This window comes from Pseudorca crassidens, chromosome 16 (assembly GCF_039906515.1).
Source record: "Pseudorca crassidens isolate mPseCra1 chromosome 16, mPseCra1.hap1, whole genome shotgun sequence".
Classification (NCBI taxonomy): Eukaryota; Metazoa; Chordata; class Mammalia; order Artiodactyla; family Delphinidae; genus Pseudorca; species Pseudorca crassidens.
The window spans coordinates 28,318,272-28,344,512 of record NC_090311.1 but is presented as its reverse complement, the minus strand read 5'-3'; the positions used below and the strand labels follow the sequence as shown (position 1 = coordinate 28,344,512).

Genomic DNA, 26,241 nt, shown 5'->3' with positions numbered 1-26,241 from the left:
TCTCATCATATGCTGGACTCCCCCCAAACTGGCCAAAACCAGAAAGTCTGTTTGGCATGAGTATAACACATATTAAAAAAAAAAAAAAAATTCAAGACTTAACAGGAACAACAAAATAAAATAAACATAGTTCATTTGAGACCTGGAGAAGAGAAGACAAACTGGCAAGAAAGAAAGAACCTCTAATGATAAAAGACTCTTAATATCCCCATTTTACAGATACCTTAGTTAAAGCTCAGTGAGATGAAGCCATCTGAATACCTAACATGTACAAAGCACCATGAAGAATATAAATAATCTTCTCATTTCCACAAGGGTTTTAGTGCTCACCATTCACTTAAGATTCCTGAATGTCAAGGAATGAACAAACTATAAAACAAGTTAAGTCTTCTAACCCCCTAATGTCTAAAGTGCAGGGATTGAGAGAAAGAACACACCAGGAAAATAAATTTTCACTTGGTGCCCTGGTAAAGGACTTGCCGTCTCCATAAGACAAACAAAAGATATTAAAGTAAAAAGGGAAAGATACCTGGGATTAGAGACCCTGACAAAAACCAAGAAAGGTAAAGGAGAGTTCCCATGACAACAGTCTGATTTTCAAAGCCATGTCACAAATTTACAGTACTATGCACACTCTCGCTCTGTGATGTCCCACCCAGAAGAATTAAATCTCTAAGGCTGTTCTCACTCAAGATACACTTAATAAGAATTTTGGGGGCCAGGTTCCTTAAGTATACAAATGTACCCGGTGCCTGGTAGAACCATCACCCCTTTTATCTATGTCCAGGTCTTATCCTCTAAGAAGGCTGGCTGAGTTCATACCTTGGGCTCTCTTCCTGTTTTGCACAAATTCTGAGCATCTCAGGGTGCTGGGTGCTGTGCTGCGGAAGCGGCTATTCCTTTTCCAAGTCTCCGGGCCATTTAATTTTCTCTCTTCCTCTAAATGCCAGCTATTCTTCTCTAATGAATTGCCCCAAGGAATGCCACGATGATGTTCTCCTTGGTTGCCCCCGGTCCACTGATTCCGCAGACCCTCCGGGATGACCCCTCTGCTCCCAGGTGCCATCATTCCTTGTCTGTCAATGCCATTACACTCCAAAGTCTTCATTTGGTGGAGAGAATCTGTTCCTCTGTAATTCTGAAATTTATACTCACAGTTTGCAAATAGAGTATCAGAGCCTCTATTCTCCATATCAAAATTACTCTGATCCCCGGCATGAGTCTTCACTTTGAGATCGATTTTATCATTTTGATAAACATTCCTGTCCCTGTCACAGTATTTGACAAATTCATTACCTTCACTGACACCATTCAAGTCTGGGAAGTCCACAGACTGACCATTAGTATAATTCCCAGGAACATGATATAAATCATTGAGGTCTCTATAATAAAAATTAGTTTCTTTACAATCCTCAAGATTGTAATTAAAATTCCTGCGGTCTATATGCCGGTTTTGAGGTTGACCAAAATTCTCCACAGAATCATCCAGACCCCTGTAGCCAGTCCACTGTCCAGTTTCTTTAGAGTCCTCAGGATTATGATTCCGATTCTTACGATTTACACAGCCATTCGTCTCCCCACATCCTCCAGCTTTCCAGGTTACATCTGGGCTTCCTGCAAACCAATCATCCTTAGTCGCAGGGTTCAGATTCCCATAATCTACGTTTTCTGAATTCTTATAATCATTACAGCCTGGAGTCACACTTCCGTGGCGCATACAGTCCTTTCTACTTTCCTTTGATTCCTCATTGTCCATATAGCTTGGTTCACTCTGCTCAAAATCCCAGTATCCACAATGCCTTTTTCTGTAAGGTCGATTCTGCCCTGTGGCCTGGTATCTGGAATCCAAGTCATCTTCTCTGTAAAGTCCATCCAGCGCTGTAAGGTTCCTTTTCTGTAGACTTCTGCAATCTTCATACTCCCAGCTGGAGCTCCAGTGCCCTTTCTCCTCCAGTTCTCTTTCTTTCCTCATCTCATGGGTTTCACACATATTCACTGTGCTCAAAGACACACGCTTTATCACTCTCTTCCATGGACCTGGGTTGAACGGAGATGTGGACAGGTGCAGTGTAGCCTAAGCCTGAATCTGTCCTTCTTAAAGTGTCTTAAAATGTCTCCCAAAGCCCTTTAAACGTTCTTCTTCCTACTTCAGTTGGAGCACGGGGAGATGTGAGGTTATTTCGACCTCAGGATCCAATCAGTGGGCTGCTCTATCTTTCCCCAGGGAGCCCAGAAGGTAATTAGTAACTAGCGTTCATGTGATTGGAGTTGGCAGCTTTGTTTGGTGTTTCCCTCAAGCTGGTCAAACTGGCTTGGCTGCTTTATGAGCTGAAGGTAAGAAGCATTTTTTTTTGCAGAAAACGCAGAGTGAAAGAGAAAGAGCCCCCTTTAAAAGCCCGAGGTAAGATCATGTAACAGTCTCATCTGCCTCTTTAATCCTTTAGTAATCAATCAGGGGTACGAATAAATGCTTTCATGTGCAGCTCAAACGGGACCTCCACTACCTGTCCTCCCAGTCTGGCTTTCTACTCTCCTTGGACATCTGAAACTCTTCGGGATTCCCCTTCCCTTTAGTCAGCGGCAGGACTCTTCCGCCTTTGAGAGCTTTGCTTTTATGGGATTCAGGTTACCCATTAGTGTATACTCAAATCACAAGCTGTTCCAGCTCCTGTCTGCAGACACACTGGCTTATCCCACTCAGGAAAGAAAAAGTACGTCTTTTATTCTGATCTGGTGTATGGAATTTTATAGTGTAAAGACTCTTTCCCAGAGGAATACAGTTATATATGCTTTCACACTTTCCTTGATACTTGTCATGCCAGCGAAGCATCAAAACCATTCATCTCCTAAATCTCTTTCCTATCTAATTCATATAGCATATTTAGGAACTGGAGAATGAGGTTGGAAATCAGAAAGGTGGGTATAAAAATACCATTATGAATTCATCAAACATTAGATTATTTTATGTGAAGCACTGTGGAAGAGAAAAGGATGAAGTTGGTCTCTGTCTCTTACCATGCAGGAGCAACACACTATAAAGTAAGATTGCATGTGAAAAGTGCTTTGACAAACACAAATGACAATGGCAACAAAGCAGAAGTCCCTGGTAGGACAACTGGAGGTTTCATGGAAGTGGTAGCATTTGAGCTGTGCCTTCAAGCATAAGCAGGGTTTCCAAAGACTTTCCACATATGGAGAACTAGGTAATGGGGAACACTCTGAAGAATAAGTAACAGGGATCATGCTGGAGGGGTAGGTTGCAGCAGATCCCAAGGGACTCGAATGCCACTTATTTTATTCAATGGATAATAAAGAGTCACTGAAGGTTTCTGAATAGGGGAGTGACATGCTAAGAGAGTCTTTAGTAAGATTACTCTTTTAGCTATCTGGTCATCTATCAAGTATCCTTGAACTTTTATCTAATCCTTATTTGTGAAACAATGTAAGTACCCTAAGGAGACCAGGGTTATATGCTTTATCAATAATGAGATGTTGGTCTTCCCTGGTGGCGCAGTGGTTGGGAGTCTGCCTGCCAATGCAGGGGACGCGGGTTCGAGCCCTGGTCCGGGAGGTTTCCACATGCCGCCGAATGACTAGCCCGTGTGCCACAACTGCTGAGCCTGCGTGCCACAACTAATGAAGCCCGCGCAGCTGGAGCCCGTGCTCCGCAACGGGAGAGGCCACCATAGTGAGAGGCCCGCACGCTGCAGCGAGGAGTAGCCCCTGCTCGCTGCAACTAGAGGAAGCCCGTGCACAGCAACGAAGACCCAATGCAGCCAAAAAAAAAAATAATAATAATAATAATAATGAGATGTTTACTCTTGGGTAAACCACTTATTCTCTCTGGGACTCAACCAACCCATCTATAAAATGAGGCAGCTGGCCTCAATGACATCATTGATTCCTCCAGTTTTAAAAATCCATGCTTCTATTTTCCTCGCAACTCCTTTTTCCTTTCCTCAAATACCTAATGTGCTGTTACACACCTTTTAGGTTCTACACTAATAGTTACTGAATGAACCTCTAGATTGTTAAATCTGATTTTCATGCAAAGGTTTTTGTTCCATAGTTCTGTTGCAGTAGTAGCAACAGCCCTGGCAGCTGCCGTGTTGTCAAGTGTGTATTAAGTGCCAGGATCAGGATGAGGGGCTAGGAAGTTGATATAAATGCTTTTTGATCTTCACTAACTGTAAGGAGGATATTATGTTATCTTTATTTTACCACAGATAAAGAATCTCTGAGACTTTGAAAAACCTGTCCAAGATCACATAAACTAGTACAAGGAGGGGCCATAATTTGAACCCAGATCTGTCTGACTTCACGGCACTAGGCTCAGAGGAGTATCTCAAAAACATAGGAAAGCCTTAATTTCCCTCAAACCAAGTAAACAAACAAGTACACTCTATCATGGTCTAATTCAGGGGTGGACCACTGCCGAGGCAAGTGTGCACACACCTCGCCCCACACTGCCATTCCCTCTTTGTCTCCAGTCCTGGCCTACTTCCACCCTGCCCCAGTGCTGAACCTCACCACCCAACCGCGATGAGCACTTGTACCAGCACATTACAGAAAGACTGTCCAGTATCGGCCAGCTCAATAATCTAAAACCTACTGCCTAAACCCAATAAAGACTGTGGTCTGGTTCACAAACCAACAGGATGACAACATAATTTGGGAGGACAGCTTTGACTATGAGTTATACAGAGGAACAGCGTAAAAGAGGGCACATAGGAGGGGGAATTAGGACAGCTAGCTTCTAGAAGTTCAATTTCTGCTAATAACCAGTTTGTAGCTATGCTTAACCTCTGGCTGTCAGTTTTCTTAGTGTAAAATGAAGAAGTTAATAGTTTCTCTGCCACTTTAAATCTAAAATTCTATGATCTTACTTATTTCTAAGTTAAAAATAAAGATTTATCTTTCCCTAACTGTTACGGAAAACAGAGTTTCCTTTGGCAACTTAAAGTCTTTGATAAAGCTAGCATGATAAGAAACACACCTAGTAAATCGACCAAGAGAACAGATAAAAAGAGGATAAATTACAGGTAAGAAGGATACTAGTTATAAAAATAATCCAGTAGTAAAAGTTACACAAAGGTAAAAAGAAATGATCTTTGGATGAGTGGAGAGTGAAGAGCTGGTTATAATATGGAGCTCCCCTCTCCCCACCTCACCCCCTCTTCTCTTTTTCTAAGCCCTACTGCCTGTGGGACTTTAAAGATATAGTCTGTATAAAAATGTAAACTGCCTCAGGTTTGCCTCATTACTGAGACCCAGAACTAATCAAAAGCTGTGAATGGGTTGCACTTTTCATGTGATAAATCTGTGTGCAAAGAAATGTGGCCCAAGGGAATGAGGAGATAACAGAGAAATAACTTTCTTATTTTTCTCAGTCCTAGTCCTACTGGTGAAATACAACTTTGTAGATAGTTATCTTCCCTTTCACTTGAAACAACAGTCACATTCCACAGGCCCTCTTCAAAAGCCCTGAGCAGTACTCTGCCATGATGTTTGTTACTGGTTACTATAGGGTGGGTGATCAGCTACAATGACCATCCCTGGATAGAAATTCTCCGAACATAATGCTAGAAGCGAAGGTGGGGCAGCAGGATTTGAAGGATGAGAGAAAAGAGGCAGAAAGTAGAGGAAAGGTAAAGGAACAAAAGGGAGGAGACAGTAAAAATAAATAAATCAATCTAGTAAGAACAGGTAATTACCTAAACTTTTCACAGTATCTCTGTAACTGCCCACGTGGTTCCTCCAGCCTGATGATCAATTCCTCCTCACTTTCTAAGACTCTGCCCCAGTGACGCTCTCTGATTCCCATAGTTCTTGCTATTTTCCAGAGCACCATGCAAATATCCCTCTCATCTTACCTGTTACTTTATTATACTTGTTTACCTCCTTTTATTACACTGAAAGCTTGAGGGCAAGGACCAAGTCCAATCTCCAGCACAGCTCTGTACGTGGGGCACAAGAGGTACTCCCATGTTTAATGAGTTGATGGTGGTCATATTTATTGGGCACATGCTAGATGCGAGGCAGAGGGCAGGAGAGCTTACAAGTTAAAAGCACAGGCTGTGCTTTTTTTTTGAATCCTGACTCTGCCACTAACTAGCTGTATAATCTTGGGAAAGTTCTTAAGCTCTCTAAGCCTGTTTCTTCATCTTTTCACCATCAAATCTACCATCCTACCTGCATCTGTACCCATCTGCTCTGCTTTCCCTCTTGTTAGAATGGAAGAACTGTCTCTGCTCTGATAACAGGCCAATCTCTCTCTCTGTTGGTTCACTGATCCACTCCCTCCTGACCCCTCAAAGACTTTGTTTCGGCAATTAGGCCCTCCCTCTCCTGCACTTCAGTGTGCCCCCTCTAACCATCAGTCTCATGAGCCTATGAATGTTTCCTATCTTTTTAAAAATTTTATTATTTATGGCTGCATTGGGTCTTCGTTGCTACACACAGGCTTTCTCTAGTTGCGGTGAGCGGGGGCTACTCTTTGTTGCGGTGCGCGGGCTTCTCATTGTGGTGGCTTCTCTTGCTGTGGAGCACGGGCTCTAGGAACGCGGGCTTCAGTAGTTGTGGCACGCGGGCTCAGTAGTTGTGGCTTGCGGGCTCTAGAGCACAGGCTCAGTAGTTGTGGCGCACGGGTTTCGTTGTTCCGCGGCACGTGGGATCTTCCCAGACCAGGGCTCAAACCCGTGTCCCCAGCACTGGCAGGCGGATTCTTAACCACTGTGCCACCAGGGAAGTCCTGTTTCCCATCTTACAAAGAACTTCTGCTTTGAAAGACTTGAGCAAGCCAAATACTCAATGCCTCTATTTCCTTACCTCTCACTCTATCTTTAATCCATTCCAATAAGGCTTTTATCCCTTTGTTATCACTTTACTGAAACTGCCCTTGACAAGGTCATCCAATCCAATGGTCATTTCTGAGACTTCATCTTACTTGGCTTCTCAGTAGCTTTTGGACAGAGTCACTTCCTCTTTCCTGAAGCTCTTCCTTCACTTAACTGGCTGCTCCTTTTCCTTTGCTAGTTCATCTCCCTTGTCTTCCACATTCCCAACATTGGCTGCCCCAGGTCTTTTCCTTTGTACCCAGTTACCTAGCACACAGAAGGAATTCAAGAAATTCCTTGACTAGGAATGTGGTTTCCACTCTTAGTGCAGCTGCCTCTCAGCCTAAGGGTTAATTAGGAGGAGCTGTAAAGAAGACCCTATCATTAAGGTTAAAGTAACTTGAGGGATCTCAATACAGCAACAGCCTCCAGCTAAGTGGGAAGAGGGTCTGGAAATGAGGGAGAAGACAGATACTTAAGATCAAAAAGTAAGTTCCCCAGTAAAGGAAGAGACTGTGGACTAATGAAAAGACAACTGACTGGGACAGGGGAAGGCAGAAACAGAGAAAAGAGTCTGAGAGCACTGTAAAAAGAAAAATAAAGACTGCAATACAGGAAAATAAGAGGTGTTGGGGGGATCTGATATACTTTGAAGGATGTTCTAAATGGACAGGGCTGTGAGAAGCATTCAAGATGTTTTAGAGTTTAAACCTTATGATGCACTTAAAGGTGAGTTAGGTGAGGGTTCAAATAGAGAAACTGGAAACCGTGAGCAGCTTGGGGATGTTACTAGTATGAATGAGTAAACACTTTGGAAACTTAAGTAACTTCATGATAAGCCAACAGTCAGAAGTATATCTGGGGCTTCCCTGGTGGCGCAGCGGTTGAGAGTCCACCTGCCGATGCAGGGGACACGGGTTCATGCCCCGGTCCGGGAAGATCCCACATGCCACGGAGCGGCTGGGCCTGTGAGCCATGGCTGCTGAGCCTGCGTGTCCGGAGCCTGTGCTCGGCAACGGGAGAGGCCACAACAGTGAGAGGGGCCCACGTACCACAAAAAAAGTATATCTGTGAGGAAGGATTAAATATTTTAAAAATATATATGTCAATACATACATATATGCTCTTAAATCCACAGATATATGTAATTTAGCAAATAGTTTTCAACCAATCAGAGTACTAAAAATGTTACTGTTGGCATAAATTATTTTGGAAGTAAGTTGGCAAGAGTCAGTTGGGATCCTTCCACCTTGAGCACTTGTAGATCTGAGTTTTCCAACTGTTGCTTCCTACCACCCACTCTCAGAGGTCAAGCAATCCCTCCTTACGTCAAAACACGCTGCCACTTCGCTGTGGCACAGTGAGAATGTACATAAAGCTGTACAGTGAAACCCACCTGAATCTGAATCTGGCTCTCCCACTTAACAACTGTGAGACTTTCGGCAAACCTCAGTTTTCTCATCTGTCAGCTGTGGACAATTTGGGGAACTGGAAAAAGTGTATAAAAGCACCTAGCACATTGTTTGACAAAGTATAAGCACTCAATTATTTATAATTGCTGTCATCATCCTACTCTTTCCGTTCCTATCTTCCAGACAGCTCACTCCCTGGGCCTCTTCTCTTTTTCTCTATCTATACTTTTTTTGTTTTTTTAAGTAATCTCATTAAATGTCGTGACTTTAAATAATGTCTATGTGCTGAAAGAATTTGTCTATGTGCTGTCAAAATTCATTTGTCCCAAATTTATGTCTCCAGGCCTAACTCCTCTGAACTCTGGCCTGTGTATCAAATTGTTCGGTTGACCTCTGCCTTGTCCCACCTCCCCCACCAACCAGCGTCTCCTGCACTCTTCACTATTAATTGAGAAATTACTGGCAACTCCAGTCCTTCCAGTTGCTCAATCTCAGGGTCATCCTCATCTCTTTCACCTCACATCCAATCCACCAGCAAGTCCTACTGGCTCCAACTCAAATATACCTTATATATGATGCTCAAAATAACTGAGCACTTCTCCTCAACCCCACTCTGCCATCCTGGTGCAAGCTACCATCACCTCTTGCCTGGATCATTACAGTAGCCTCCTAACTGGTCTCTCTGCCTCTGCACTTCTGTATTTTCTCAACGCCACAGACAGAGTGACTCTGTAAAGTTCTAAGATCATGTTGCTCCCCTGATCAGAACCTTCCTGGGGCTTCTCGTCTTACTCCGAATGATGGGCTACAAAGCCCATGCCTTTGCTCTAGTTGAACTGGCCTCCTTGCTATTCCTCAAACAACAGGCACACTCTTATACTTGCTGTTCTAGCTGCCTGAAATAATCTCCCCCACCCCCAAAATGGTTTGGCTGGCTTCCTACAATCATTCAGATCTTCACTCAAAAGTCACTTTCCTGATTCCATAGGTTCTTTTGCCTCCTAATAATACGCATATTTTTACTTATTGTTTGTCTCTCCCCATGGGGGCAGAGATCGCGGCTATAACTCTAGAACGCTGCCTGGAATACAGCAGGAGCTCAACAGTATTTATTGAATAAATGACTGCCCCAGAGTTTTTCATCTTTGGGGTCTTGCTACATCTGGTAAAGTGAACAGTAGTAGTCAACACGCTCAGGTAGCCAGTGGCAGCAGGAATGCCTGTGGCTGAGGCAGGAGGCTAGCACTAAGTGCTGCAAAGCCTGGGTGAAATCTGAAACCCATACTTGAAGTCCCTGGAGCTATTCCAGTTTCTCCACCCCTCTGCCTGGAGCTGAGGTGAAGAAATGTTCACAAAGCCACACTACAAACTGCAAAGACTAGTGCGTCACGGGCTAATTATAAGTTAACCATTCCTAGCTACGGTTCTTGACATACATTAAACCCTGTCTGCTAAAAGGAAAACTAGCTTCTGTCCTGAATCATCATGGACTCTGAATGGCTTCTGACTATGGTTGCTGTTTTATGGATTTATATACCAAGATAAAATCCATTACAAGTAACTGAGCTAATTTTTACTGAGCCAACACCCTGAACTAGATGTTACAAAAGCCGAGGATATTGGGTTTTTTCTTATGTACTGACAAACTAGAAAGAAAAATCATTATTTCTTTTACATGAACTTTTATATCTTAAAAGACCACGAAACGTTTTACCTTTTAAACTCTATTACCTTTTACTAGTTTGGGAAAGAATTCTTATACCTGAGGCATTCCAAGGAGTCTTCAGAATAATAAATTGCTTCTGTATGTAGAAAAACCATACCTTCAATTTTAAAAAATCTGTCTGGAATATTATGTATCACTTCAGTGTAAAGATGTTATTATTCCATATCAGTCATTCTCCAACTGGTTAACCTAATGGCTCTCTTTAGTGGACCTTAGATCTCACCCAATATCTTGGTTACTTTCATTTCATTACTAACATTTCAGGAAAATGTTACTTTCCTGAAAAACATTCTGATTTGATGTGCAACAGTCATTTAAAATTCAAATTAAAAATTACCCCGAGTGTCTCTGGCCAACCTTCTTCCTGGCATTACCTTAAGGGGAGACGTTTAGGAGCAAGGTTCCTGATGCGGAAGAGGCTGACTCTACAATTTACCAACCACTGCACTGATTTAGAACAACAGGGTCTTGGCCCACACAGAAATTAACTATGGCCATAATTCAAAGGCAGCAAGACAGAGAGACAGTGTGATTAAATACAGAGGTCAATATCAGTATGATCACTAGAGTTTCAAAGATACACAAATATGAATGATACTATGACTATATCCTTTTTATTAATCAGTGTATAGCCAGTGCCTGGGTCATACTATGTGCTGAAGAAATGTTTGCTGAGTAAAGAAATGAATGTACAACCCTGACTGTCCAATTCAGGCATGTGAACCTCTCCTCGAGGTAGAAAAGGACTATGATATGCTAAAATGAGATTCTCTCAGGGCCACAGGATGTAGTTCTAATAAGGGCTTCTAAAAGTAACTTGTACTGGTAAATCTGAAAAGTCTGTGGACTAACGCTGAATGTTTCTACTGCTTCGGAAGCCAAACTATTTATCAGATTTGAAGGTATCATTTTTGGTTTTGTTTTTGTTTTGTCCATGCCCCGCAGCTTGCGGGATCTCAGTTCCCCGACCAGGGATTAAACCCAGGCCATGGCGGTGAAAGCCCGGAATCCTAACCGCTAGGCCACCAGGGAACTCAATTATTATTATATGCTTAAATTATTAAGCAATTTATTATTCTGAAGACTCCTTGGAATGCCTCAGGTATAAGAATTCTTTCCCAAACTAGTAAGGTACTGTGTTTTATGGACTTCTACTTGTTAATTAGCAACTCATCTGACCAGAAGCTCCTGGAAGGCAGACAACACATCTATGTTTATTACTATATACGCTGCCCTTAACACAGTGCCTGGCACATGGTAAAAACTTAACCAACATTTGCTGGATGAATGAGTGACTGACTCGATAGCATCCTGAAGCCTACAATGACATATCATCCCCAACACACTATACTCACAAATGCCTCCTAGCATTCTACCCTGACTCTACATGATAATTCCAGACTTAAAACTCCTAATTCTCAGACACAGCCAAACACTAGCTTATCTAAAACTACTAATAAAGGACTTTCTATTTCCAATAATTGACGTTTAGGCCAACCATCTCACAGAAAGAAACCTTAAAAAGTTAGACGAACTATTTAAAAATCTTAAAACTATCATCAATGACAAGACGGTAGAGTACAGGCCAAAACCAAAAGGAAAACTAGAATCCAGAGGGGTAAATAACCACAGAAACTACAATGCCCTGGGGCATCTACCAGTCCCAGAAAACTCAGCTTTTGTTCCAATGGCCCTCTGAGGAGAAGAGGTTGATAACCCAAAGCCCAAGGCAAGGTAAGGAGTCTAAAAGGAGACCTTTTCTATAAATAAGCTAAGATTCCAGAGACTCCTGAGAGAGAATCAGAACTGGACCAGCCCTCCTGCAAAATTACATCTCGGGCTCTAATACCTTCACCGTCCAAGGTACTTTAAGCCTTGAAATTAGTTTAAGGTGGAGGTGGACTCAGAATGATATCGTTTCCACGTGGGAATTCCTCCTCAGCGTTGCTTAGGGAATTTATATTACGATAATATTTATATAATTTATATTACGATCTTACGATTTCTGAATCGTAAGAAAAAATCAGCGGAGAAATCTGGAAAAAAAGGAGAAAATACTATAACTCTCTGTGAGAATAAAGCTTAACAATAAATGTAGAGACATTACTGGTCTCATTACTGGTAGAAAGAATCTACCAGTGTCAAGTTGAAAGCAAGAGCAGAAAATACTGACCCACAGAGTAAAGATTAAGGTTGACCGGGACAAAAGTACATAGGAGAAAAGTGACTAGGACCTAATCAGTTAGTATTGCTTGTAACTGTTGCTATGTTATGAATGTGTTTATAAAGCACGTGTGTTCATGGCCCTGTGCGCTAACAGTGAGTCACTCTTGCAAATAAAATAAATACTAATAAGGGGCTTCCCTGGTGGCGCAGTGGTTGAGAGTCCGCCTGCCGATGCAGGGGACAAGGGTTCATGGCCCGGTCCGGGAAGATCCCACATGCCGTGGAGCGGCTGGGCCCGTGAGCTACGGCCGCTAAGCCTGCGCGTCCGGAGCAACGGGAGAGGCCACACAGTGAGAGGCCCGCGTACAGCAAAAATAAATAAAAATAAAAAATAAATAAATACTAATAAGCGTATTTGCACAGTATATTTTATATAAACCTTGTAAGTGATGGTCCAAGAAATATCAAATTTTAGAAGTAAAATAAGTCCTTAAATTGGCAATTCTGACACATGATTCTGTGTAGCACTGAATCTTGCTCAGAGGCAAATGTTCCATTATTTTAATACTACTCAAAAATGTTTGCTCAGTGTTTTCCAGTGTTTGTATTTGCTATAGGCTATAGTTCTTTGTAAGTATTTTAACAAGAGAAATGCAGAGAAGATGTGAATATTAAATATTGAATCATTATATTGTATTACCTGAAATTAACATCATATTGTATGTTAATTATTTCAATTAAAAAAATTTTCAAAGATGTGAATGTTGTCATAAATTTATTGTCTAAAATTTGAATTAGCAAAACAATATTGATTCCAATGGCAAAGTCAAAATCAGGGCAAGTAGACAAAATATTTTCACTGTTAAAAAAGAATATAAGCACACATATGTATAACTGAATCACTTTGCTGTACGGCAGAAATTAACACAACACTGTAAATCACCTACACTTCATTAAAATTTTAAAAAAAGAAATATTCAATGCAAATAGTTGCTAGAAAATAAAAAAAGAAAACCTGTCTGTAAAAAAAAGAAAAAGAAAGATTATGAGCTTATGCAAAGCAACATGTACCCTAATGGCCCCACCTGAAGATGTTTTTGGATACATTCTTAACACTCAACCAACATCAAAGGAAACTTTTTTCTATGTCTGGAATATTAGTCACAAAACAAAGATCAATCCCATCAGACAGGGCAACTAATACTTTGTGTATTTAAAATTTTGTTTTAAAAATCACTTTAAATACTAAATATTTGTGGTATGATTTTACAGTTTTTAAATTATTTTTATTTAACATTTATTTTGTGTTAATATTCCCTTATTTTAATGTTTTATATTATCAGATGTCTAGTATCATGTTAATTTTCTAATTTTGATAAATATTTTTGAGTTATGTAAGATATTAGGGTTAAGGGAACTCTACTATTTCTGCAACTTCTCTATAAATCCAAAATTATTTTAAAGTAAAAAGTAAAAAATAGGGACTTCCCTGGTGGTGCAGTGGTTAAGAATTCGCCTGCCAATGCAGGGGACACGGGTTCGAGCCCTGGGCAGGGAAGATCCCACGTGCCACAGAGCAACTAAGCCTGTGCGCCACAACTACTGAGCCTGCGCTCTGGAGCCCATGAGCCACAACTACTGAAGCCTGCGGCGCCTAGAGCCCATGCTCTGCAACAAGAGAAGCCACTGCAATGAGAAGCCCGCGCACCGCAACGAAGAGTAGCCCCCGCTCGCTGAAACTATAGAAAGCCCTCGCGCAGCAACGAAGACCCAACGCAGCCAAAAATAAATAAATAAAATTTTTTAAAAAAAGTAAAAAATATTTCAAAGTTAATTATCAGGTAGAGAATAATTTTACATGTCATTAAAATATATAATCTCATAATATTTTGGTTCATAATAATAAAAAATTATGCATTTATTTCATATATATGTGTATATATACATAAAATCTCTGAAACTTTTAGTATAATCCTAACACAGGAAAATTGCTCACTGTTGATTATTACATACATTACTGTTATTACTTAAGAACACGTAAATAACAGTTTTTTTAAAAATACAGAATAATTTATAATTTCAGGAATTCCAATTTCTTGTTCCTGAATCTCAAAGATTACTATCCTTCAGGAATTGCGAAACATTAGCTGACCAGAAGCAGCTGACAGAAAGAAGTGCAAATCCTCTCTGGAGACAGGTGCCTTCATCTCCGGTCTTAATGTTTTCTAAATACTATGACTAGCACACAGTAAAAGGTAACCAGACACACAAGGAGTCTAGACCACATGAATGAGAACCATGTGACACCAAAAACAGTCCCACTAAGACTTAATATCTTGGAATTATCATATGCAGACTATAAAATAACTATTCTTACCATAGGTAAAGAAAATAAAAAACAAGCTGAAAGATACCTACAGGAAACAGAAAACTATAAAAGGTAACATATCAGGTTTGAAAAAAAATACAGCTTCTAGGAAATGAGTCCTCATGACGTAATAATTCCAGAGTTTTAAGGAGCAATATGAAGAACAGTATAAAGGCTATATATATTTAAGTGTGAGCTATATGTAAATCTATATACCATCCTATACTTAAATTGAATCCATTCAATGTATTCCCTGTTGATCTAACTAGATTCACACTTATATGCATAAGGTGGAGCTGAATGTAAACCAAACCGTCAAGTGTATCCTGCTCTAAAACCACCAAGCACAAACCAGAGCCCTCAGTTGACTACAGTTCAAATAAATAAAGCCATACCCTTTCTTCTTATACTTAAGTCTTGCAATTAGAAGTGCTTCTTAATTATATTTCTTCTAATTTCTCAAACCCCTATTAAATGCCTATCACATGATAAGCATAGCTAGGCATTTGTCCATACATTTTCTTATTTAAAAAAAGAAGAAGAAAAAAAAGAAGAGGAAGGAGGAGCAATAGCTACAATAAAGAACCTAATTTTGGGTCTGGCACAGCACTGGACTATTTTGCTACCATTGACTGTGTCTGACAAGGGGACCAGCATCTCAGCACTGACAGTCCTTAGCTCTCCAGTAGTCCAAGTTCAAAGTAACAATGGAGGAAGGAGATCTTTGAAAGTTCTGGAAGGTAGAGCAGAAACTTCAACTTCATTCAGTTAAACTAAATTCACCAAGTATTTACTGAGTCTACTACCTGTTGGACACTATACCAGGTGTGTGGGAAATGACAAACCAACTAATGTACAGTATCTGTCTTTTCATTAGGCTTAAAATTTTCATCGAGAGGCATATAAACAACTAAATATAATATCAATCAGGATTAGATAAATACTGTATCAAAAGTTCTTTAAATCTTATGCCTTAAATTTCAAGGTTAGAGATTGTATGGGACTGGATTGGAGGGGTAAAGCCTGGTGCTCAAACTTATTAATTCTGCCTCTTTCAAGGGACTTCTTGTATTGCTGGATACACTTTTTATGAAGACAGAAAAAGATGACCTTAAGAGGAACTGTCAGTGATTGCAAGAAGTAAGTAATTTCATCATACTAGCAAATAATACACCTATTGAAAAGCAATCAAGTCAATATTAATACAGCCAATGCTGTATTTGGTGAATGCAAATAAAGAACAGTTTCCTGATTAAGACTATACCCACCTACTGCAGGTCTTTCACAGCATTAAACTTTTAGAACTTAAAAAAAAACAAAAACATAGTAAGAACACCAGCTGAATTATTAGTCCTGAAAAAGAAGGTCAATTGAATAAAAAAGAATACCAATTTCATCCCTCAGTACCAGTCCATTACTCCATATAGTCCTTTAAAAACACTGCACACTGTTTTTATGCATAGAAGACATAATATTTCTCTGGAACACTACTAATTCTAATAAGTATCATTATTGAGAAATTTTTGCTACCTGGAATTTGGGAGAGTTTTGTTCTGTCACCTGTATGTCTAATGCAAGAACAGTTTACAAGTATATCTCAAAACTTGTATGTATGGAAGGTGATGGAGAATCTGGGGCTTGCTATGTCTTTGAGGATGTAGCGCTGAGCCAAAGTTCCCTCAGGATTCCTTTTCAGGCACTCTGAAATCGTCAAGGCATCTGGCATTCCCCAAGAGTTCAGATACTCATATTAAATGAACACCCTCTTGAGGACATGTCTAGGTGCTCACCCTCGTGCTTTACCTTGAGAGCAAATGTCACCACTGTCCTGTTGAGCACAAATGACCCAGGGGCCCAGTGATCTGGCTGGTCCCTAATTCATCACCCTGCATGTGCTCCAGGACATCCTCCCGGGCCATGCCTCTGAGTTTGGAGTTCCCGCAGAACTGTGTCCACTTGCACAGCAATTCTTGCCTGAGCATATTTTAGACAGAGGTTTCCTCTCTTTCTGTAATCCGTCTGCTTTCCATCTTTCAGAAAGTTACTCGACTTCTGGCCTTCTGATAATACTCTTTCTTCTTGGAATTTATTATTTTTTTTTTTCATTCACTTTTAGAGATCTAAAGGACAAGGGGAAGTTGGTATGTGTACTTGGTCTGCCATCTTGATTTAGTCTCTCTGGGCCACCATTATCTTGTTTTTATTTATTAGGATCCTGCAACTCCTAGATCCACAGAGTGCTTTTTATTATTGACTTTCCTAAGGACATGTAGGTTCAGAGCTCTCTGGCACGCATGCCAAAGGGCATGCAGTCATGCTCTCCTCAGGCTCTAGACCAGTTGCTATTATCTCACTCTTTTCTTCTTCCTACTTTATAAATTATTTCTCTTGATAGGCTGGTGAATACAAATGAAGTCTCCAGAGCCTGGTCACCCCCCAGTTAAGAGACAGCATTTCAATTTTTGAATATGCAAGGTGGGAAACAGTAAACCATAGTAGTTAAAGACATGGGCTCGATTCCCGGTTCCCTTAGCAAGCTACTTAATCTCTGCAAGTCTTGGTTTCCTCATCTATAAAGTAGCCAAATGAATTAACCCAGTACCTTCAAGGTAGCTGTGAAGATTCTTTGTGACAAATGCTTGTTAATACATTAATAAATGTTTGTTATTATTATTGAAACTTAGTCCCTGGACCACAAAGATACAACATACTGTTTTCTCATGAGTCTTAGCCTGGAAGTCTTCAGTCCTGAGCAGAGTCTGGTTAAAGAAAGTTATATCTGGGGACTTCCATCTGCACAACTGCTATGGATGTCACAGAGGTATAGGAGGTATAAATGTCACTGAGGTCTGAGCTTTTTTACCTGAGCAGCAAATGGAGTTAGGAGGCTATAGTGGTCATAGGATACATTCAGACAGAGCCATCTAATTGTGGTGACAGAGTGAGAAATTAGGTAATAAAAAGCAAACCATTCCTTAATTGTCCATCATAGATGATAACACATCGCTAAAAGCCTGGGTAGGCTGTTACTTGGACTTGTGGGTGTCAAGAAACAAGTATATACTATCTCCTCATCACTTACCTCTAAGTTGCTGGAGTTCCATGTCCAAACTCTCAATGTTACTCTCGTAGAACTCAAGATTCTCAGGGGTCTCTGCCCTTAGTGATTCCTCTTGCTTCTCCTCCAGCGGTAAGTTCAGCTCTTCTTGAGCCCTGCAGCACACATCCAAGTCCTGTTCCATCTCCTGAATCCTCACCAAGACTAAGGGACACTGGGAAGTCTGGTCCAAAGTTTTCTCCATGTTCTCAGGGCCCTCCTTTTCTAGGCTCTCCCAGCCAGGACGGTTACAGGTTAGGAGCTTGGGGGGTACTGCATTCGTTCTTTGCTGGGCTGAGGGAGGCAGGGGAGCGGGGCGAGAAGGTCGCATTGCCAAGGGTGGTTCCGGTCTCAGGCTCTGGTCCACTGGCAAATGGGGAGGAGTGGATGCTGGAGTACAGGGACGGGGTGGCGGTGGCCTTAGAGCCTTTCTCCTCTCAGGCAGCTCCTGCTGGATGATCAGCTTCGAGGAACCTCGGAAAATATCCTTTTTGGAGTTAAAGTCCATGATTGAAAAGTGGCGCAAAATTTTATCTGGTTCTGTGCCGGGCCCTGACAAGCTCTTCTCAAACTCTATCAGTTGTTGTGTCAACTTAGAATCCAGGTCCGTGTTGCCGTCTCCCTGTGAAAGTGCCACTGCTTCCACAGCAGGTGTCTCGTCTTGCAGACCAGGCTTCATCTCTGATTTCTCTGATGCAGAGCAAAAGCTGGAAGCATTTTCTTTGGGTGTGAGGTGCTTTTTCACACACCTCGCCATGCCCTGGAGCTGAGGGCTCAACTGGCTGGGTCTGACTGCCCTGGAGGCTAAACGGGAAAAGGTGCTATGAAGAGGTGTCACTGGCTTCTGAAGGGTTTTCGGCTGGGAGTATGTTCTTCTGGGAGGTAGGCTGGAGTAGTCTCTAGTCCTTGCTTCTAGAGGAAGAGGGTCAGAGTACTGGTGGGGGCGGGGGTTGCTTCCTCCTCCTATAGAATAATACTGGTTTTTCTGCAATTCGGGATGAAAAGGTACTGGAGTTTGGGACGTAACACCATTTACCACCTCTGAAGGATCCTTTGTGGAAGAGTATTTGGTAAGAAGCTGTTCGTGCCCTGAACCTGTGCTTCTTGGGGGCCCTTCTGAGGTGCCCACGTCCCAGTGAGAGTTTTTGTCTTCTTCATACTCAGAAGTCAGATGCTCCAGTGGGGAAGTGGATGTTTCAGAAATAACTGAGTTGGACTTCTCTGCTTTATACTCATGAGATTCATGTCCTTTTCCTTCCACTTCTAAGAAGTCCTCTGAACAATCCAAAGATGTGTCAGGGATGTTGGTGAGGCTGCTTTCCTGTGGCAGATCCACGGTTTCCTCCACCCTTGTTTGAGGACATAACTTTACAAAGCGGTAAGGAAAGATGCCTGTCCTGCCCTTCAGTGATCCTTCTAGCCAGCCATCTTCCAGGGTCCCCAGGATTCGGATTTTATCGCCTACTTCGAAATCCAGCTCATTTGGCTCCAGGGCTTGGAATCTGTAGAGGGCAATCCCGTAGGTGCCTGGCTGCTCGCCTTCCTCTTCTGGCTGTCTCTCTTCTCCTGTGTTGGTATCTACTTCACCGTTAGTAATGCAGTCATCGCAATTTCCAGAACTTACTGACTCATCCACAGTCCTCAGGGGCCCCAAAAGCTCTACAAAACCTTCCGGAAAAATGCCTCTTCGACCCTCTAACTCCCCTTCAAACCAGCCTGGTTCAGGAACTCCAATAATGGTAATCACATCCCCTTCTCTGAAGTCCAGCTCCTCATCCAGCTGCGCAGAGAGCCCCATCAGTGCCCGGGCCTGTCCCATTGAATACTCGGGAATCTGGAGAAGGGCACTCTGTGAGTGCCACTGCCGACTCTGTGAGGAGAGGCAGAGCTCCCTAACACATGAGGATGGGAAGAAGCCCCGGGCACCCCAGCAGCTCCGGCCCTGCAGCCAGCCGGCAGTGGGAGTGCCATCGAGAACCACTAGGTCACCTGAAGAAAGAGAAGAGAAGCAAAGATAATGACCTCGGTTATCACCTCAGCAGGATACTGGTATAACTAATAGTGCAACTCATCATCTTAAATAGCTACCAAATTCAAGGGAATATAAACCTAGAGTTTTAAGTGCATGAACACTTTTTGACACTTAGGGTGGATCCCTAAGATCCTTTCAGAGGGTCTGTGAGGTCAAAACTATCATATTTTCTTCATACACTTCATATACTTCAGTCAAAACAATGTAACGTGGCAAACTGAATATAGATTCAAGAATCTAGATTTCTTCTATTAAACCAAGTATTAAAGACATCTGCAAAAAATGCAAACCAATGTTACTCTTCTCACTAAATTTTTTTTGTTTAGGAAACTAGTTATTTTTCATAAACTGTTATTTATGTTATTAATGCTAATATGAGTTTTTAAAAATAAATTGATAATTTAAAAAATTTCTCAGCTTTAACAGCTAATATGGTAAATATCAATAGACTCACACAAGCAAGTGCTCTTTAGGGTCTCAAAAACTTCTAAGAATGTAAAGGCATCCTAAGATCAAAAAGTTAGAGAAATGCTACTACCAGCAATAGTCTGTACCACTGGATTCATTTATAAATGATGAAGAATATAGTCATGGCCACTACAGTCCTTTGAATAGATGGATCTAATTTCTCACACTAAATTATATTCAATATCAAAAATCGAACAAAGAAAGAATCTTCAGGAATGGGTTGGAAGTGTAGGGTGTGGACAACAAACTGTTCATTTATTTTCTCCAGAGCCCTTCTTTTTTTTTTTTTTAAACACCTTTATTGGAGTATAATTGCTTTACAATGGTGTGTTAGTTTCTGCTTTATAACAAAGTGAATTAGTTATACATATACATATATCCCCATATCTCTTCCCTCTTGCCTCTCCCTCCCTCCCACCCTCCCTATCCCACCCCTCTAGGTGGTCACAAAGCACCAAGCTGATCTCCCTGTGCTATGTGGCTGCTTCCCACTAGCTCAGTTTTACATTTGGTAGTGTATATATGTCCATGCCACTCTCTCACTTGGTTAGAGCCCTTCTTGAACTATCCTTATCCTGAAAATACATCATAATGAAATCTTAGAAGAATGTTCTAGTAATCAGCAGTTTGTTTTTGAAAATAACCAGTAGCTCCAATATTGTTGTTTCAGGCTATCTTCACAAAATATAAGCTAAACAGTTAGCATCTGCCTTATTATTGAAGAAGGTGAGGAAAGGATTTGTCCCAGTTAAAAAATTACCCTATAGTTTTGCAGCAAATTGTTTTGCAGCAAACTTTTAATTACCTGATTATGAACTATTCATTTTGTAGATCATCAGTTTTAACTTTTTTAACTAGCTCCACGCTTCTAACTTCCTTTTGTCCTCTAATTTCTTCTCTCAAAATATTTATTCCATTCGTCACTTACTCTTTGCTACCTTATCCAACTCCCATCATATCTCACTCTTTTAAACCTCGCCCCAGACACTGTCTCTTCCAGTCTACCAAATGATTCATGCCAAACTAAGATTACAAATGTACCCATTTTATCATATCCCTCCCCTGCTCAAACGTTTACCATGAGGCATGAAGGCTTCTTCCTACCGCCTAAGGCTTCTACCCTAATTATCCTATTCTTACTACGGGAAATATATTTAAAAAAATAAGTTTGCTGTGGACACTCTCCAAAGAGGTTTAGTTAACTAAGCTACCAAAAGGCTACTCTTATGTTTTCACCTCAGTGCAAACTGGTATTCACATCCAGTCACAACCTCCCCTTGCCCCATCCCCAGCTATCCAATATTATCTCACCTCTGAGACCCTATTCCACACAAGGGGACTTTTCATTGTCTCCTACAGAAGCCTCTCCTCTCCATCTGAAACCTTAGCATGCTTCCCTGAGAAACCTTAGAAGCCTACACACATCTTGGCCATCTGTAGCCTACTAAAGAAATTATCACTTATATCAACAATTTTGACACTTGTATTTTTATATACTACACAGCTTCTAATGTAAGATTTTGCATTTACTGGTAGGCACCCAATACATTTTCACTGATTTCATGCTGTTTTGCTTAGATGTCCCTGAAAATAGGGTCTTGGTCCTGTATTTCTATTTTCCTTTAATTCCTGATTCAATATCCATTGGTCAGAGCTTGGGGTCCTGAGAATTACAAGTGACTTTTTCCCCCACTAGTTCTAAGGCCATTCCATCAGGACCACAGAGGGAATTCACTGGAGACATGGCTACTGTTCAGACACAGTAGGTCTTTTGGTGATTAAGAATAAAAGCGTGGGTTTCCCTGGTGGCACAGTGGTTAAGAATCTGCCTGCCAGTGCAGGAGACGCGGGTTTGAGCCCTGGTCCAGGAAGATCCCACATGCCGCAGAGCAACTAAGTCCATGTGCCACAACTACTGAGCCTACGCTCTAAAGCCCACGTGACACAACTACTGAGCCCACGTGACACAACTACTGAAGCCCACGCGCCTAGAGCCCATGCTCCGCAAGAAGAGAAGCCACCGCAATGAGAAGCCCGCGTACCACAACAAAGAGTAGCCCCCACTCGCCAAAACTAGAGGAAGCCAGCGTGCAGCAACGAAGACCCAACGCAGCCAAAAAAAAAAAAAAAAAAAGAATAAAAGCGTGCCAAAACTCCCACTCTCCTGGCTTTGAAATGAACTGGCTTTCTTTCCTTCCTTCTGTCCTTCTTTCCTTCCTTCCTTCCCTCCTCCCTCCCTCCCTTCCTTCCTTTCGGCTGTATTGGGTCTTTGTTGCTGCGTGCGGGCTTTCTCTAGTTGTGGCGAGCAGGGGCTACTCTTCATTGCGGTGTGTGGGCTTCTCATTGTGGTGGCTTCTCTCGTTGTGGAGCACGGGCTCTAGGCATGCAGGCTCGGTAGCTGTGGCTCGCGGGCTCCAGAGTGCAGGCTCAGCAGTTGTGGCACACGGGCTTAGTTGCTCCACAGCATGTGGGATCTTCCCAGACCAGAGATCGAACCCTTGTCCCCTGCATTGGCAGGCGGGGTCTTAACCACTGTGCCACCAGGGAGGTCCCTGAACTGGCTTTTTGCTTGTTTGTTTGTTTTGTTTTGGTTTTGGTTTTTTTTTGCGGTACGTGGGCCTCTTACTGCCGTGGCCTCTCCCGTTGCGGAGCACAGGCTCCGGATGCGCAGGCTCAGTGGCCATGGCCCATTGGCCCAGCCACTCCGTGGCATGTGGGATCTTCCCGGACCGGGGCACGAACCCGCGTCCCCTGCATCGGCAGGTGGACTGCCAACCACTGCGCCACCAGGGAAGCCCTGAACTGGCTTTTTTAAACCTGCAGAATTAGAATATTTTCTTGTTTTACCAAATCTTCATGAAACCCTTATAATAGGGTTTGTTTTCCTATTTTCAGTTGTTTTTTTCAGACTGTTTTTTCCCTTTCCTTCTTTCTTTTTTTTCTTTTGGCCATGCGGCACGACTTAGTTCCCTGACCAGGAATCAAACCCATGTCCCCTGCACTGGAAGCACAGAGTCTTAACCACTGGACTGCCAGGGAAGTCCGAAAACAATTTTGTTTGTTTTTATTTTGGCCATGCCATGCGGCTTGCAGGATCTCAGTTCCTCAACCAGGGATCGAACCCGATCCATGGCAATGAAAGGCTGGAATCCTAACCACTAGGCCACCAGGGAACTCCCTGGGTGACTGTTTTGATAAGCTTTGTTACCTGGCAGATTGTCATTCTGTTGATTATTTCTATATAATAAAGGTTTTGTTTGTTTGTTTTAAGTCACAATTTAGGCCCTGAAAAGCACTTTAGAGATAATTTTGGTGAACACTTTTATTTTACAGCCCTGTTACTGAGTTTTTTGCATTCCTATGCCTTAGGAATAGAGGCTGCTTAGTGATCATTTCTAAACTTCAAAAACAACAATATGAGGAACTCCTGGAATAGAGTGAACAAAAAAATAGGAAGTGGGGTGACTCTTAGGGTCAGCCTGAGCCTTTTGCTTATGCACAATTAATCCCAGCCACCACACTGCTTGTTTCTTCTGGTTAGATTTTTTTATTCAAACAAGAAATGCATTAAGAATAAGATGATAAGAAAGAATGAACGTCCTAGAATCTGAATATAAGTAGTTTGACCCTGCAGGATAAAGTCCCTCACTGAAATCTACTGCCCAGGGACTCTGTACTCTATGCAGACCTACCACTCTTTACCTGGGTTTCCACACGAGCCATATCAGAACCTAAATCCTGATATCTCACACACATGGCACCACAGACTTATGACACAAGTGCTTTAACTGATAATTATCATTTATCTATTTATTTGTAAATAAGTTTATCAATTTTCATTGGTCTTTTCTGGGGGTTGAGAGGTGGCCTAGAAGCATGAGCTTATAGGCAAGGGATAAGCATTCTGTGTTGTGTCAGGCAATTAAATATTTCATCGCTCTCACTAATTTTTTTTCTCTCCTCTTTCTCCGTCTTTTCCTTGTTGTTTTGTTTTTGTCTTTTGTTTTTTCTCTCTTTTTTCCCCTTTTTATTTTCTAGGACAGCACCTACATTGATCTAAGAGACAAACTTGTTTCTGAATTTAAATATAACTCAAAATACAGGGAACAGACCAAAACAAATAGAAAGCTTCGGGAAAAGGAGAAAGGGTGACACCTGCTGGAAGAACTACTGGTGGTCTGGATTCGAAATAGAATCTCCCAGGGAAAATGTACATACACACAAAACTTCACATAATCATCAGAAAATAAGGTCCCCCGAAGCACATCCATGAACCCCAAGAATCCTAGGTTGAGAATAATAAAATAGCTAATCTTTATTGAGTGCTTACCCTCTGCCAGATGTGTTACATGTATAACCTCATTTAATCCTCACAACTACCCTGATGTAGGTATTATTATTTGTAGACAAGGAAACTGAGGCCAAAAGAACTTAAGTAATTAGTACAGAATCACAGTTATTGAGTTGTGAAGTTGGATTTAAATCTAGGGCCATCAGAATTCTTATCCCCTAAACTATACTGCCTGCCCTAAATACATATATATTTTTAATAATATAATTTTATAGTTAAAATATATAATTTTTTCTCTTATAACTCTCGATACTTCTGAAAGGTAAGTAAATAACAACTAAAGGCAGCATGGTAAAACAAAACAGATCTCAAACATTATCCCACATGCTCTTAAAGGTTTCCAAATCCCTCCTGACATATATTAAATCACAGAAGAGGAGAAGCTTCACTGCTACACTGAAGGACCAAAGGAAAGGCAAAGAAACAACAGGGAACTGGATTAATAGTACTAGAGGACAGGGATAAAGGAATGTATATACTCATGAGCGGAGACGCTGATCTAATGGAAAAAGCAGAAGGGCCATTTTCAGTCTAAGAAGTAGAAGGGCCATTCCAAGCAGTAGACTTAGATTCAAGTCATAAACTATATATAGTATAAAACAATATTTTCATTTTTTTTAGTGATTTTGTTTCTAACTAGTAAAATATCTGTTATATATATAGAAAACAAGAGGAATTAAAATCATTTCTGTGTCTCAAGCTAAACTTCCCAGAAAAAGACAAATTGTATAGATACACCTACTATCCCCATCCTCAAAGGCTATTATTATGTTCAAATCGGAAGACATACAGAGCTAAAATACGTGAACAGCATAGAAGGAAAGAGAGCTGAATAGTCAATGTGTTTACTGGCAGCACAATATCACAGAAGATAAAACCACTAATAATTAGTACATCTCTTTCTATTCTCTCTTTTCCTATGTATTCCCCCTGCCCTGCATCCTCTTCTTTTGAGCTCTGCTTATGTTTTTCAGCTCCACAGCCTTAACTTGTTAAAAGATAGTCAAGATAAGATCTACAGACTCCAGGACCCAGCCTGACCTTGAGTCAGTCTTGGTAGAGGTGACTTGTGGCTGAAAGGTCCACACCAGGGTTTTCCTGAGAATCTCAGGTGGCTCTGGGATTCCTGAGGTGGATTTTAACTTCAAATCAAGTTCAGAACACATCAGTCCACCAGGAGAGGCATTCAGCAGAAAATCTGTTTAGTACCTAAGACTTGACTATGCAAGATATATTATGAAGCAAAAAAACTAATTCCAGAAGCCACTTCCTCAAATTCCTCAAATGTTGTAGACATACTGTATATTCCCACATAGTACATTGTTATACACAGTATTTGCTCCAGGAACCAGGTGTAGGAAAAAACAATGCCAGGCCACCCACATCCTCTGCACAGCTCTGGTGGAAGCCACTGTGCCTTGGCTTCCACCAGACCCTCTGACTGGTCTGACATGGACTCAGCCCCCCTATGGGAGAGATGTGAGTAGGGACATATGAGGCTCCCTCCTATAACATCTTCATCTATTTCTGTCTGTCTTCCCAACGTGGATTAGCAAAAAAGCACACAGAACAGAGGTAGAGGCTTAGTGTAAAGTGAAGGCAAGAAACTCTGAAAGCTGATTTTGAGGATTAAGGTCAAAGCCCAATATTCCTTTCTTCTCACTGACTAAGGGTTAGGGACTTTGCTAGGTCTCTCTCCCCACCTCTGCACTCTCTCTCCCATATGTGTACACAGTTTAAGAAATTAAGCCTATCCCTTTAGTGCCATACTCAAAAGAGTAAGTA

At 41.5% G+C, this 26,241-nt stretch overlaps 1 protein-coding gene across 6 annotated transcripts in view; it reads right to left on the bottom strand.

The window, feature by feature from the left end:
* The window catches only part of DNMBP (dynamin binding protein), a 111,093-nt gene that overhangs the window by 47,451 nt on the left and 37,401 nt on the right, over positions 1 to 26,241 (bottom strand). For 5 of the 6 annotated variants that reach the window (XM_067709715.1, XM_067709716.1, XM_067709712.1 and 2 more), the window contains exon 4: positions 17,591 to 19,594. In XM_067709715.1, coding sequence (XP_067565816.1) covers positions 17,591 to 19,594 — 2,004 coding nt within the window. Of the gene's footprint in view, positions 1 to 822; positions 2,168 to 17,590; positions 19,595 to 26,241 lie in introns of those variants that run through there. The other variant, XM_067709717.1, reaches the window with a different exon arrangement.